The sequence below is a fragment of the Cyphellophora europaea genome (assembly GCF_000365145.1).
Source record: "Cyphellophora europaea CBS 101466 unplaced genomic scaffold supercont1.9, whole genome shotgun sequence".
In the NCBI taxonomy this organism is placed as follows: domain Eukaryota; kingdom Fungi; phylum Ascomycota; class Eurotiomycetes; order Chaetothyriales; family Cyphellophoraceae; genus Cyphellophora; species Cyphellophora europaea.
In genome coordinates, this window is record NW_008481815.1 from 345,119 (window position 1) to 360,078 (window position 14,960).

At 55.4% G+C, this 14,960-nt stretch overlaps 4 protein-coding genes across 4 annotated transcripts; 2 read left to right on the top strand and 2 right to left on the bottom strand.

Moving 5' to 3' along the window:
* Nucleotides 1-431: 431 nt before the first annotated feature.
* Nucleotides 432-1,172, bottom strand: HMPREF1541_08599 (uncharacterized protein; the record flags this gene model as incomplete). The annotated part of the gene is made up of 1 exon (XM_008722918.1): nucleotides 432-1,172. One exon carries the CDS (start codon nucleotides 1,170-1,172, stop codon nucleotides 432-434), a length of 741 nt encoding a protein of 246 aa, XP_008721140.1.
* A 1,814-nt stretch (nucleotides 1,173-2,986) lies between these two features.
* On the top strand, nucleotides 2,987-6,158 carry HMPREF1541_08600 (uncharacterized protein; the record flags this gene model as incomplete). The annotated part of the gene is made up of 4 exons (XM_008722919.1): nucleotides 2,987-3,338; nucleotides 3,408-3,845; nucleotides 4,025-4,172; nucleotides 5,030-6,158. The coding sequence occupies 4 exons, from the start codon at nucleotides 2,987-2,989 to the stop codon at nucleotides 6,156-6,158; spliced, it is 2,067 nt and encodes a 688-aa protein (XP_008721141.1).
* Nucleotides 6,159-8,980: 2,822 nt separating this feature from the next.
* On the top strand, nucleotides 8,981-9,986 carry HMPREF1541_08601 (uncharacterized protein; the record flags this gene model as incomplete). Its single annotated transcript, XM_008722920.1, has 2 exons — nucleotides 8,981-9,207; nucleotides 9,263-9,986. The coding sequence occupies 2 exons, from the start codon at nucleotides 8,981-8,983 to the stop codon at nucleotides 9,984-9,986; spliced, it is 951 nt and encodes a 316-aa protein (XP_008721142.1).
* A 4,454-nt stretch (nucleotides 9,987-14,440) lies between these two features.
* HMPREF1541_08602 (uncharacterized protein) lies at nucleotides 14,441-14,902 on the bottom strand (the record flags this gene model as incomplete). Its single annotated transcript, XM_008722921.1, has 1 exon — nucleotides 14,441-14,902. The coding sequence occupies one exon, from the start codon at nucleotides 14,900-14,902 to the stop codon at nucleotides 14,441-14,443; it is 462 nt and encodes a 153-aa protein (XP_008721143.1).
* Between the last annotated feature and the right edge of the window lie 58 nt (nucleotides 14,903-14,960).

Below are 14,960 nucleotides of genomic sequence, written 5' to 3' on the forward strand. Positions count from 1 at the left end.
GCCGGCGGTCGCATGAAAAGTCCTAAAATAGAACCGTTCATCCTCCTGTTCTGCTCGGCTGTTCCCCAGGTAGTCCTCGTTCGTCATTGTAGTTGACTTGTGCTTCTACCTGACCTGCTGGTCTCTGGCATCCTGGTAGCCTTCGACTGTCTGCCAGTCATTCGTACATCCACTCATTAGCTTCGTCCCGTGTCTCCGACTTGCCTTCAATGTCTGCTTCATTGAGATTGTCGCGCTCTTTCGGGGACTTGAGGTCGGCGTCGCATTGTTCCAGCATCACGTTTGGGATCTCTTGCACCACATCATGTGTCCCGCACCTGAGCTTTGCGGCGCACCAGCCGTCGAGCACCGCGAGTCCCTCTCGCCGGTGCTCATATATGGTAGGAATAGATATAGCTCCAGCTCCAAACCCATCTTCACAGCAGACGCATTCACACCCCATCCACGAAACTGCTCCTGCGACTCCCACCCAGGAATGCCCCCGGCGGCGGCATCAACAGGGTATCCACATGCTGCACAACCCTCTCCCTCCTCTTCTCCACCTCAATCCTCTCCATCTCCTCCTGCGCCCTCCTCACCAACCTCTTCTGCTCCTCCGCCTTGCCCACGTTCCCCGCCCCTCCCCTCCCCACCGTCGGCGTGCTCACCCCTCCCCCACCGGGTATCGGACTCACCGGACTCCTCGACAACAGTATCTCACTGCCCTGCGCCAGATTCCCAGCTCCCCCGCGGCCCACGTGCACATACTGACTCGAGATGTTGCGCGGCTTGAGCTGTTCGCCCGTATTGATGCGCTGCAGCTTCGTCGCCGCGGCTCGCCGCTCCGACAAGCTCGGGTGCTGGCCCGTCTCAAGATCGGGCGTCGACTGCGACGCCGCAGCTTGCCAGTAGAAGTTTCCCGCTCCGCCTCTTCCCACCGGAGTGTAGGGCCCGTACGGCGACAGGGATGACGTGGTGTGCGCGGAGAAGCTGCGTGGGGCGGCAGCTGACGACGAGGAATGGCTCGACGCCGCAGACATGGGAGAGTCTTCGGAGTGGCGTGTATGATGGTGCTCGGCGCTTTCGTCGTCGGCGAAGTGGATGGGTTCGGTGGTGATGGGGGAGGAAGCGGCGTAGGAGTCAAGAAACCAGTCGGCCCACGACTGCTGTTGCGGTTGGGAGTTGGTGGTCATGGTCTCGGAGACTGGCGGACCCCTGCGTTTGTGGCAGATGGGTTGCACGGCACAGTGGGCGTTTGGTGGAGTCCTGCAGGGCTCGATAGGCTGCGAGCGTGTGCGGGCGCACAAAGATGGCTGAACCGCGAGTGTAAGTGGCACTGTGGCTGCCGTGGGCTGGGATCGGGAACGTTTTTCGGAGGTTCACTGGCTCATGCGCTGCAGTCAAGTATCAAATCTAGGAGGTAGTTGTACCATGCCGCTGCAGTAACTCCTTGCTGGCGATGTCTACAAAGTAACGAAGAAGCACAATCATCAGCAGCCAGCAGATCAACTCCAAGTAAGCACTTCATCACGCCAACGCCGGACTTTGCGATCCGCAATTCAAGCGTTCATCACTTTCCGTCAAATCGTCTAAATCAATCAAACACGAGGCCCTCGCTTGCAAGGGTCTGGACGTCCCTGGGCCAACGTGGACGGGCTTTCTGGCTTGGGCGCCGGGCTTCGCGCCCACTCACATTCCTGTCTTTTTTGGCTCCAAAAGTCCGGCTCTACCCTTTGCGGCTCTGGTTCGCGCCTGATATGATGTCGGCAGTGCAAAGCGACGCGAACAATAACGACTAAGGGCGATAAGATCGCCGTAAGCAATCTTGCCGGGCGCCTGCGCAATTGCCGAGGGTGCCGGCTAGGGGCGTGGAGTCTGTTGCCCCTGGACCCCTAGAATGCTGGGCGTCCTGGCTCCTTATAAGCCAATAAGGCTGACCGGCGTGCACCAGGCACCATTACAACACTTGTTTCGGTACAGTGCTCCGTAGGTTAGGGGACAACCTATGCTGGTATGCAGTGACTCGCCTTGCACATTCTGCACTTGATTCGTTGTTAAGAAGTATACCCTGAGGATTATGCAGGCGAGCTTCCCCATGCAGAGCCCTTTCATTCAAGTTTGCATCGTAGGAATGGATGGTCACGTAGGCCACCACACGAAGACAGAGCAGGATTTCAACTACAGCCCTTACATCTACCAACTGTCTCCCTTCTTGATGAACCACTGAACCCCGAACACACGAGCCACTCGATTCATCGCCCAACACCTCTATCACTGCTGGCATCTGATATACCCCTGACCCTTGCCGAAGGGCGATCACCGGGGCCGTAGCGCAGAGAGGCCACTGGTGATCTTTTGACTCCAGTCGTGTCCATGGTAAGACCGCCTACATGCTGCCATCATTGACATCATTCGCTGCATATCAGGTGGTCTGGGTATCGGGATGTGCTAGTAATGACTGGATCGTAGAGCAAACAGGTGGGGTACGCGGTGGTCGAGGGCGTTGTATGTAGGTAGCTTGGGCACGTTGCTGGCTGCTTCGATCAGTAACAAGCGCAATGTATTCTTGGGGACTGCTGTCGTTGATCCAAGCATTTCCGTGCAGGTTCTGTAGCAGCTTCGACGATGCTACACTGATGTTGCCGTTTACCTCTATGCAGAGAATCCATGCGTGGCTAGTCACCTCAACTCACCTATAGCGGCCTCGCTACCGTTCCCAGGACACTACCCGCTGCCCCCTAGTGTGCGGCGGTCCCGAATGGTGGAGGGAAGCGTAGGCAAGGCAAATCGCGAATTTCAAGGCAAAAGCCTCCGCCAGGTTCGGGATTGTGACCAATCAGCCTCAATAGTTAGGCTCTTCGACCTTGCTGAATTTGGAAATGATTGCCGAGATTCGTGAACGACATTCGAGCCTTCCCACCTTTCTGCAATGAGTCTGGGGCATATATACCATGACTGCACATCTCCAAAGTCCAGCTCTGACTCTTTTCGTAGTACAACATCCAAAATGTCTTCAGTTTTGGCCAGAGGAGCAAGGTCTCTCGGTGGTGTGCGCCACAGGCTCGCCCGATGCGCCAGTACTGTAACCTTGATCAAACCATCGCCATATGAGGTGAGCAGAGGACAGCTGGACGAGCGAAACCTGGAGATCGCGATGAGACATCTTCATCAAGACGGCCTAGTCGTGGTGGAAAACGCCATTGACCATGCAGTGCTCGACCGATTGAATACGAAGATGGTCCAAGACGCCAAGATCCTGCGGGATATGGGCGACAATAGTCCATTCAACTATAACAAGGGGAATCTGCAGCAGGATGCGCCACCACTTGCGGAGTGGTGGTCGGGGGACATATTTTGCAGTGAGTGTGCAGTGTAATGAATAAGGTGGACGAGGTCAAATTGGAGGGGTAGGGCTGACCGACCTGAAGACCCCTTAGCAACACACATCACCTCGACAATGCTCGGCCGCCGGCCCAAGCTGACTTTCTGCTCGGGAAATACGGCGATGCCACCGACGCCGGACTCGGAACCAAAGCGACAGCCGGTGCATTCGGACGCAGACTTCACACACCCGTCTCACCCCTTTGCTCTCGTCGTCAATGTGCCATTGGTCACCATGAGGCCCGAGAATGGCTCGACAGAGGTCTGGCTCGGTACACATAACAGCAGTATCGCGGATCAAGAGGGTTCCCACGGTGGTCGAGCCAGCGGCCGCATCAAAGAGGCCTTGCTGGAAGAGAGGCGGAAGGTTGCGCCTCCCGTTCAACCCATCGTGCCAAAGGGAAGCGTGGTGGTGAGGGATCTGAGACTGTGGCACGCGGGAATGCCCAACTATACCAACGAGGTGAGGGTGATGTTGGCCATGAGTGAGTACCAAATCTTTCCCTTTGAACATGTCGGTGCTCGGTAAATGATAGCCCGCGTGGGTAATTCATCCCCCACTCGCCGAAGCCCCGGCATAACCCCATTCATGTCCAACAAAAATGCCTTCAGGCCGCGTTCTAGAAGGCTTTTGGCTGACCGGCCCGGCCGTCTTCTGGAATAGTCCATTTTGCCCCATGGTATCGGAATCAGATGAGCATGCAGTTCGGGCAAGGGGTTCGGGATTTTCTCGTCGAAGCGAACCGAGACTTGGACATCCGCGCGGGCTATGTGTCGGATGAGGAAGCAAGATCCAATTACCTGGCGAGAGGGTTTGGAAACAGCTATGACTTCAGTCAAGCGCCTTGACAGTTGCCTAGTCTGTGGACATGGTGCGCTTTCGGGCACCAGGAAGTGTCAGTTTCACTTTGCAGTTCGCCAAGGAGGGTATAGGGTCTAGGTGTAGTGGCCATGTGAGTGGCTGTAAGATGCGTTGCTGAAAGGCCGACAGGGTGTCAGGATGATATGTCGGGCATGGACGGGTACTTAGCTGCGTTTGTGAATTGTCATGGTATCATGATCTCATGCTCCTTGGAGCGCTTCGGCATTAGCAGCACAGCAGGCTGATCCAGTCGCCGAAAGCAAGACATCGGACACTGCGGCTCCAAGAGATCTGTTGCGCAGTCGAACGAATCAGAATAGCCAGTATGAAGCCTTACCCCGGCTAGCAAGCTTTAGCCTTGTAACGATGCTCTGACCTAACGCAAGCAGCTTGTTGCACTATGATGACATGGCGTTTCGAGCGTTTCCAGAATAATTGGGGCGCAAAGGCGAGAAGTTCTGGACGGACTACGTGACACCTAAGTGTTGGAAAATTTGCTCAGGTCCTTAGTCGGTGAGTGGATGGCTTTCGCTCGGGGGATAGTCAGGGAAACGGAGGCGCCCCCTGAGCATCGTGTGATGCCGGTAGCGGTTCAAAGTGGCTTTGAAACCAGGAAACTCTCTCTCGTCGTTATCGATAAGCAAGTGGGAATATACTGGGGCCAGTGATGCCTGGTGAAGTGTTGGATGTCATATAACAGGTGTTGTCGCAAGCATGACCCAAATATTGGTCTGGCCCACTTGTATGCGTCTTTGTGGTAATGCCACGTACGGCTGACGCCAATTCTTGCTTGACTTGCCGCCGAAGACGTATTCGGTGCGATGGCAGACTCCCCATATGCGAAAGATGTGAGAAGCGGGATGTTTATTGCGATCGCTCGAGTCCGCTGGTCGTCAAGCAGTACACACCAGAGACAGGAGTTGACTTAGACAAGAGCCCTCGAGAGCTGCTCAGCGAAGCACTCATTGCGAAATTGTTTCATGTTTACATCAAGGACCTTGCACCATGGTACGACCTTTCCGACGAGACTCGAGTATTTGAAAAGGATGTGGTTGAAACGGCTCTCGAAAGCGCCCTCCTCTTCTCGGCCACCATCGCCTTTGCCGCAATATATATGCACCGCAAAGAGTCGTTTCCCCGAGCTGTCGCCGAGTCCTATCACGATCGCTGTGTCAAGCTGTTACTTGCTCTTTCGGCCAAAGATCAGGAGGTCATGGATGGCACAGCCTTGGCATCCACATGCTTGCTGCGATCATACGAAATCCTGGCCGAAGATGAAGATCCAAACCGTCATCTCTTTGGCGCATCGACATTGTTGCCGCCAGTACCGTCGCTGTCAGATCATTCACTCCTGGCCGGTGGGTTCTGGAACTATTTGCGGGAGGATATCAGCTACAGCTTGATACACGAGTGCCCATTGAAGGTTCGTGTAGACCGGGTTGGGGTCCAGCTGGTCTCTGACGACGCCTTCAGCAACGCGATGACCCTTCTGCTTGGCAGGGCTGTCAATGTCGCATTTGGTGGCCACAGCGATGATGTGTTGGCAGAACTGGGCGAGTGGCGGAAGGCGTTCTCTAGACGGCCATTTTCTCGAATAGACGAGAGGCCATTTCCTACCATTCGCATGACGCGCGATTGCCATGTGTTTGCAATTCAATACCACAACGTCGCGAGGTGCCTGCTACAGCCCGACGAGAGACCAGCGCTTGCAGCCGATATCTGCGGGCTCGCCATGTCTAGCGAGAGCGCCCCGATAGTGGTGAACAGTTATGGGCCCATTTGTTTTGCAGCACAGTGGCTCACCTCGACAGAAGAGCAACAAACGCTGGTGGACTTTTTGCGGAGCTCAGAACGGCGGACTGGCTGGTCAGTCGCTTTCTTGATAACGAAACTTCGGCAGAGGTGGGAAGGGAATGCTGTCGCCGCTTCGAACTAGTAATGAGGCTTTGCCCGCCACGTGTTCACGGCGGGCTGAACGGTGGACATACAGTCACGCAAATTTACCCCGTTGACGATGCGCAATCTTGGAGCTCTGATGCTACATCTTTCCCAGGAAATAGTAGATGCTGCAGATGGACGGGTAGCGGACCCGCCAAGCTGTCAAAGGAATGTACCACTGACTCGCCGGTCCAGGGTTTGATCCAGGTCATCAACGCTCGAGACCCTCCGGGATGTGTGTATCGGGGTACGGCTAGAATCTAGATGCAAAGATCTTCGGATAAGATCAACAGAACGGTTCACTCCCAAACATGGTTGCCGGAACCATAAAAATTTAGAGCCTAGCCAAGCAGCTGGAGATTTTGAGGTAGCCAGATGGCCAGATTCTGGGGAAGTTCTCTCTTGTTCATGGTCCAAGGATATGGCAGGAGAGACAAAACTCTTCTGTCCGTCTTGCTGCAATACTACTGTAGCTCGAGCATTCCTGCGAACAGTCTGAACGTTTCAAGCGATGATACAAGTTGTACCCTTCGAAACTTGTGGCCCCAAGATTGGAATAGGCGGTTGTAGTTTAGCGGGCAGCCTCCGCATGCCTTGATAAACCCTCCTGACAGGTTTGACCAACTGGGGAAGGCTAACAGGGGTCAGCGCCTGGCTCGGGAGCTATGTTTTGCGCAAGAGCGACGGCTTCGGAGATCGACCTTACGAGGGGTGCCTCTGATGATCGGCTTGTCTCAGACAACTTTTTTTTTTTTAAGGAATGCTTGGGACTGCGCACAAGTAAACGGTTCATTGTCCCACAGCTGACAGCACTGAGACAAGTGGATTCAGAAGTCCTGGTGCATTCTTCTGAAGACTGGGACTACTCTGGATTGCCACGATAGTCGGTCATGTGGGACGGCACGGTGCAGGAGAGGTGTTGTGACCCAATGCCGTCAGAGGCGCTGCAGCATGAGCTGTTTGGCTGGACGGAATCAGGCGGCCTGCCTGAATGAGCCTTAGAAAGGAAAGAGGGGGCTTGTCTGGGCGCGCGTGAGCAAGCCCTAAGCCGGCAAATGGCGAACGTGGCTCTATCTTTCAAGCAGAATGGCGTGCGATAGGCCAACCATGGCATTCAACGCCACTGGCTAAGCGAAGAGGGCGCTCGCTCGTGGGCACAGATGTAGGCGCCAATGAAGGAAGCTATCGCTGCAAGGTTCGCTTTAGTCGAAGGACCTGCAGCGGCTGCTAGGGCCTATCTCCTGCCAGTTGTGGGTGCCAGCGCCGCAAGGGAGGGCACACTATTCTTCTGGAGGCAGCGTGGAGAGAGGGGTAGCAGCGTGAGTTGGAGTACTGCGGTAGGATTCTGAGACGTCGTGGTTCGTTATCAGCATCGACACAGCCTGGACCCGGAGCGGCCGGCCCATTGGGTTGTAGCTAAGATTGTCGGGCATCCAGCTGGGCGGCAACAACGTACCTCAGCTCCAAACACTCCGGTATGGTGGTACCTGCCCAAGAAAGCATCGCCGATAAATGCTAGTGTCCGACACGCGCAATGAAACAATAGAACGGGTGGGCAATCCTGGTAATCTCCCGTCTATGCGAGTGATCAAGGCGACTCGAAGGGGCCGACCCCGCAGAGCCAGCACGCGCAGTCGGCCAAGTCTGGATAGCGTCGCGGGCAGCGTGCGGGTCGCGGTTGTTGCTGCTGCTGCTGCTGCTGCTACTCGCTGATGGCTATGAGGGAGTAGAGGGTTATTATTGTTTGATAAGGATGGTCAGCAGGGACATGACATTCCCATCAGACGAGCAGCAGCTCACGCGCCTGTCCTCCGGACTCGTGCTGCGAAGTCCGGGGGGGGTTTTCTCCCTTTAGGGATGGAGCTGGGAACGAAGCACCTGACAATCATGCCTAGGGTCAGGTACACTGTGCAGGTGCCGATCACGATAGCCAAACAAGGCCGCAAGTCAGACGGCGAAGAGGCTTTCCTCGCGCCTCCAACCTTTCTCCACTCCGCGCTCGCAATTATAGTGCCTCGAGTAGTCTGAGCCACACACTACACTCTCCAGCAGTACGTGTGTGCCTGGCCCTGTCATCTGGGCCTCGCAGTCATCGGACCAGTTGATTCCGTCGTGCCTGTCTCTGGCTGGCCAACTTCTCTCCACGGTCCACGGCTCACTTTACGTCTCACCTTTTTTTGTGTGCTCTCCTTGTCTTCCTTAACCAACGAACATCCTCTCACCCTGCACGGCTACACAAAAGATCGCATTTGCTGGCGCTCATCTCCTCGTCCCACTTGCGGCTTGTCGTGCAGGGCGTCGCATTGGTTCCGCCGTTCTCGGCTCTCCTCCTGCCCCCCTCTCCACCCCACGGACCAGCGATCGTCTTCTAGCCGACCTGCTCCTTACTGCCCCCCAACACATTCCGAGATAATAATATTTTGTGCGCTCTGGGTCTCTCAAACAATAGCGTACACTCATCGCAGTCATGGCCTCTTCTAAAGTAAGCACGACCACCCCACTCGGTCCCTCGCAGCCTGCTGTTGCCCGTGCTCACATTCCTTACTAATATAGGATACGCCTACTTCTCGACCTGTCTCCGGCAGTTTTTCGAAATATTCACACAACACGAGCAGACCTCATTCCCATTCCATCTCCGTCTCAGGCCCGTCCCACCGTATCAACCGTAGGAAGAGTGTCAACTCTGCCGCCTCCTCGTCCACCGCGCAAGCTGCCATTGCTGCCGCGTTACGAGAGCAGGGAAACGCGTCTGGATCTGCTCATCGCCGGAGCATTGGCTCAAAAAGGGGAGAGGCTCACTCTATGAACTCGCGGCCCAGCATGCACGCCTACTTCGGACCCAATGCCCTGTCCGAGTTGCCCGATCAAGAGGTTGTCGAGGACAACTCTCACGACGAGGACATGGCTGCCCAGAAGAGCAAGAACAGAAATCGCAGGGCTAGCGAAGGATCCCACCTCATAAAGGGCGACAAGAAGTCTGGCTCAGACCTCCGCTGTGACACATGCGGGAAGGGTTACAAACACAGCAGCTGCCTCACCAAGCATATGTATGTTGCTGATTGAGGTATCCTGACTGACAAGACTGTGTGCTGATCTACCTAGGTGGGAGCATGACCCCGCGTGGGCAATTACCTCTAAGCTACTCATCTCCAAGCATCAGCAGGTCCAGCTCCTTGAGGCTGCCTCGGTCTTGTGCAACATAAATGCCGAGGTGCAGGCTGAGATGGACGTCTCTCAGGTCGATCCGAGCGAAGTATCATCGGCCTCTCCAGAGTACTCTGGCTCCTCTGAGATACCCGATGAGCTGAGTTCTGTCGAAACCACCCCGCCACCTATGAGCGAGGGCTACCCTGTGCCTAGCTCGAAACGATACAGTGGTGGTAGCAATCTATCCCGCTCGTATCGCTCGATGCACTCTAGCTCGTACGCTGATAGCGTGGTGTCACCGGGCTTCCCTCCTGCAAAGCTCTCCGGCGTCAGTGACTTTCGTCCAACCACCTCCGGTACCGACGACGGTGTTCTGGCTGCCGCTACCGCAGGACTGAACTTCTCCAACACCCCTCGAACGAGAGCCTCGGTCATGAATTCAGACGTGCCTCCTGTACCACCTTTGCCGCAACAATACCAGTCCTACAACAGCAAGTCATCTGACAGCACTTTGACCAATGTCTATAGCCCAATGGGCATGCATCCACCGGCGTTCGCGCACAACATTTCTGATGAGCGGCACTATCGTGCTGGCAGCGACGACAGGCACACGGACCATTTCCGTCGCAGCAGCTCGCACGGCGAGGACGAGGAGATGTTCAAGATGGACGAGTCATAAGTCTTCGCCGTTCCGGCCTTCTGCCCTTGCACCATTCTACAGCGTGACGACGCTTCACGACGCTCTTTACATTGATTTCCTTGGAAGCTTGTTGCATTGGAGACATTTATTGGATTGTATCTACTTTTTGCTGCAGGCCGTATTTCCCCAAGAGCGGGAAGTCCCAAGTCGACCGAGCTCCGCGACACAGATCCTCAAAACACCTATGAGTCGGCGAGCACATATCAGCTCTCGATGAGGTTAAAGTGGGTAAGGATACAGTCGCGTCGAGCAGGTGGCCACAAAAAAAGACGAAAATGATGAAAACTTATCGACATGAAAATATGACCATACAAGAGTCGCTATAGCAGAACTATACGGCTACAAAATGGAGGACTCAGACGAGCTTCAAACAAACCCTTCGTGCTCGTTATAATCATTTGGCAGGAGCAGCTGACACCCTCTATGATGGTGTCGGCGCCCGCTACAATAACACCAGATATTCAAACCAGCCCTTTGCGCGTTGTTGTGTGTTGTGGCTCTGGTCTTTTTTCTGATCCATCTTCGCTTTTGGAAAACCTTTCCCTGTTGACAGCTTTGCAGGGGAACTAACGGACGCGTCTCTGGGGCTGATCAGCAGTCCTTCGCGCTCTCACGCGTCATGATCTACAAAGTACGGATGTCCACATTGCTGATCAGCGAGGGGAATGCGACGAAAACTACTTTTTCCTCATCGGAAGTACATTTCCCGCATCGGAAATCGATGATTGACAGCTGTACTTGCAGTCGATTGACGAGTACACAAGATCGCCGCACGATGAGCGTCGGTTCATCCACGGCTGAACGAGGGACATGCGGGAAGATCATAGGGCTACGGAGAGCCGGGTACCTATCTCTTGGGGGGCTGATTAGCGTAGCTGGCACCTATTCCACCTTGCTTAGGCGACCGCACAATCTCGTCGCCTGGCGGCTGGCGGTACAGTACCTGGCAGAGGAGGCGCCAACAGTCGGGGAGGTGGTCTTGTCAGCTAAGACTGTCAAACTCGCATCCGGGCTTCCTCAGCACGCCAGCAGCTAGGCTACACCGAAACTATGCCCCTCCCAGCAGGGCTGATCACTTGCCCTGTCTGGCCTGCATGCATTATTGCTTTATTGAGAGCACGATCGTTACCCGTCACGGGCCTCGAGCTAGAGATAGGGCGTGTCTCATTCGGGCGCGGAGCTGCGGCCTTCTTGACGGACGTGGGAGGTCTCGAAGCAGAGCGGCGGGGGCGGCAGCAGCGGCGGAGCAGTGGCATCATGCACTCTTCTATACTGCTGCTTTATCATGTCACCGTACCGCGCACCTTTTGCTGATGGGATGCCTAAGATTTTGCCCCATATGTGCATGCTACGTACTGCACTTTTGTAAAGTCGCCTACCACGGCCCGGGGTGGGCTGGCAGGCGCTCCGGGAGGGACACCGCAATCAACTGGGGGCTGAGATAAGCTCGACTTTTGACGGCTAAACGGTGCCAGTAATGTGACGCGCGACAGAAAAAAGGCAGTGAGTGATTTAGCGTCCCAAGGCTTGATCGGGGCCGAGAAGCGACAAAGGCGGCATCCGAGGTTCGCGGATTGCGACATGTCAGTCTACGGGATTTGTGTTGTCCCGTCACGGTCACGGGGTGATTACGAGTACTCCCGTACCTGTCTGTGCCTTGTCTCTAGTACCGTTATAGAAGCCGGAGGGATGCGCGGACAACCAAATGTATATTGGGGCTTGGGACGCAGCAGGTGGTGGTCCTGGAGGGCCTAGGGCGCGTCATGTGTTTCTTTGAGCACATCTTCTGCGGCCCTCCGCCATCAAAGAAGCTCGGACGACTTTCTACAGAGTACGAAGTACATTTGCTAGCATTGATAAGGGGGACTTCACGTGGTCAGCTTTTGTAGACAACGTCTCCGTGCACAGCTACAGCAGGCCGAGGGTCGTTGTCAACAAACACCATTGGACGGTCTTTTAGGCCACTTGGCTGTTCATTGTATGTACATCCCAGCTAAGCCAGGCACATCAGCTGCCTCTCCATCATGCCAGCTATCTAGCACGTACGAGCAGGCTGCGATTTACGGTGCCCCGGGCTGTGGCAACCACCGTAGGTTCAGCAGTACGATGATTCTTTCTGAAACTTTTTTTTCGTGTTCCGAAAAAAGAAAAAAAAAAAACTTGGTTGAACGCTTGCCAGAACCTTGGAAGCAAAGTACGGTACTCCGTATTTCGGGGCCCGCAGTTCAGCCGAGCTGGTGCCAGCACGATCGTCGATCGCCGATGGCCGATTGCCAAGAGGAGCAGCTCGAGGGACAAGTGGATACCCATGGGGGCTGGCGAGGCTGTGGAACAGCCTTGCGGGGGAAGGTGAGTTACAAGTTTGCTTCGTGACTTCAATACCAGGTCCAGAAGCTGGACGCGTCTGTAGACTCGTCATGGAGGCCAGGGTGGTTTACATGGTCACAGGTCGTGCATGATGCTTCTTTTTTTCAGTCTGGATGTATCTCGTTTTTCTCATTTCGATCTAATCTCATTCTTCGTCTGAGTTCCATTACGATCAATATCATGTAAATGCATAAGATCTTGGTCTAAGCAGGTAACACCTCCCAAATGTATCACTTTACCCTCAAGCCATGGGAGTATGCAGCAGGCACAGCCTATAAGTCATCGGCCCAGGATGCTCCAGGCTCCAGGAATGCCTTATTCCCTGCGCCGCTCTTCTCACCTCCCAACATTCCTCTCCTGGCTCTGCGCTCCGCACTCATGGCCAAACTCTGCTTCAGCGACTTACCCGCGCTACGCCTGGACGACTTGCGCGTCGCCTGGCCATGCCGAATTTCAACTGGCTTCTGGAAGCCGGCCGCCTCAGCAAAAGCCGGGTTGAACAGGTAGCCGCGCTGCCGCAGCAGCATCTCTGCATTCTCGTATAGCTCATAGTAGGAGAGCTGGCCGTCGGCGGCCCGCGTGCTCTGCTCGGCGGTCAACGCGGCGGTCTGCGCCTGGAAGGCCAAGTCGGCGATGGCCTTCATGCAAGTTTTGTAGTCGTCGGGGCGCCGCAAGCGGAGGGCGCTTTCTTCGGCGTCGCTGACGCGGGAGCCGCTGGCCACTTTGACGAGGAGCTGCGCGGCGTTACCTGCTCGGAGTTTGGAGGTGGTGGAGGAAGGGGCTCTTGCGCTGCTGCGCCATGATAGGGAAGTAGTGGACTGTTGGGGAGATGCTGACTTACCCGGATTCTCGGCTCCTTGCCGCATGGTGCTCCGGAGGGCAATTCTCTCTTCGCGCGCGATCTGTTCCTTTCTTTGACGCCCTGAAGTGCTGCCACAGGCGATTGTGGAGGACGTTGCAGTTGCGCTTCCACTTACCGTCCGGCTGCCTCCTGCGACAACCCCAAAGAAGAGGCCATATGTATCTTCTGTTGAGCTAGTGCTGGCGGGGGACAAGGGCGGTGTCTCCATTGCGTCGTAGACGTAACGTGTGGGGCTGTAGGGAAGAACGTCTGGTTGAAGATCCACGACCTCGACCTCGACTTCGATTCTCTCCTTCGAATTGGATGGTCGAGGCGGCTTGGATGACTGTCGAGTATGAGTTGGTGAGGACGGTTGGGAAGGCATAGCTTGCTTACAGCTCTCAGGCTGATGTGAAAGGCTGGGACTAGAAGCCGAGCGCTTCAAGAGATTGCTCAGCTTCTGCTCCGCGGGTGTCTTCGTGTAGCGACTCGTTTTGGGGCTAGCCGGCGGAGTGTTGTCGGAGATGCGAGGGAAGGACGTGAGGACTCGGGACTGCCTGAGTCGCTTTCCCAATGTGGGGGACGAGCTGCGCCGGGCAAGATCGTATGCGACTGGAGAACTGGAGATGCAAGTGCTGATGTGGCTGGGGCGTTGACGGCGTTGTACCCGGGAGGACGATCGCCTACTTCGTGGTCTCGTGTTCTTGGTCTGTTGGGGAAAGAAGCTGGGATGAACGAACGTAAAGTTGCTGAACGGGTTTGCTGTGTTTGATGTGCTCGAGCCGTTCTGGCTGTTCACGCTCGGAAGGACAGATGTGAAGTACTCCATTGTCAACAGAGTGGTCTAAAGAGCCAATTCGAACGTGGCGGTCAGTAGTGGAGGGTATTAGTACACGAATGGTCTGTCAGTAGCAGCTTTGTCCTAGGACAAGACATATTGTGAGAGGTCTCGAGCCGACAATGAAGTCGCACAAAAGAAATCCAGCATCCCAAAGAAACGATGGCTTGGACATTGTTGACACAAAGAAGATGCCGAGGGGACCGGCGGATGCAGTTCGAGGAAGTCTGTTGTGTCCCATTGATGCTGTCAGCAAGCCAACTGGTCGCTGTGATCCAGGCTCCGAAGTTGATGCTGCTTTTGTAGCCACCGTGACTGTCCGCGCAATCTTTAGACGCCCAAACGCCGAGGGTATCGTAACGCATTACTCATCTTTCTGCTTCACTATCAATCCAGGTCCATCTCTTCCTCCATGCCACCACTCCTCAGCATCTTCCGCTTGCTCTTCTGGCGCATGCGCTCCTCGCCCAGTAACTGACTGACAGTCTGATCCTGCTCGAGCACGGCCTCCTGGCCTTCGGCCCTCGCGGCCTCAAGATCCTGCAGTTCCTTGCGAATAAGATGCTCTCCTTCCGCCACAACCTTCATGTCCTCCTTGCGCTTCTGATCTCTGCTGGCCTTGCCACTCAATCTCCGTCTCGTGAAGACCTTCTCTCTTCGTGCCCTAATCTCCTCCACGCGCTCCATCGCCTTCATCGTGGCCTGCACCAGGTTTCTGTCGTACTTGACGGGTGCATTGCGTCGCTTCGCGAATTGACCGAGCAGAAGAGACTGATCGACTATCATCTCCTTGCCGCGTAGAGCCCGGTGTGTCTTGGTCCACTTAAGCTTACGTGCCTGCCGCTTCATTTTGAAGTTCTTGTGGCACTTGCTTCGGCAGAAGCGAAAGAGTTTGGCATCATTCCGC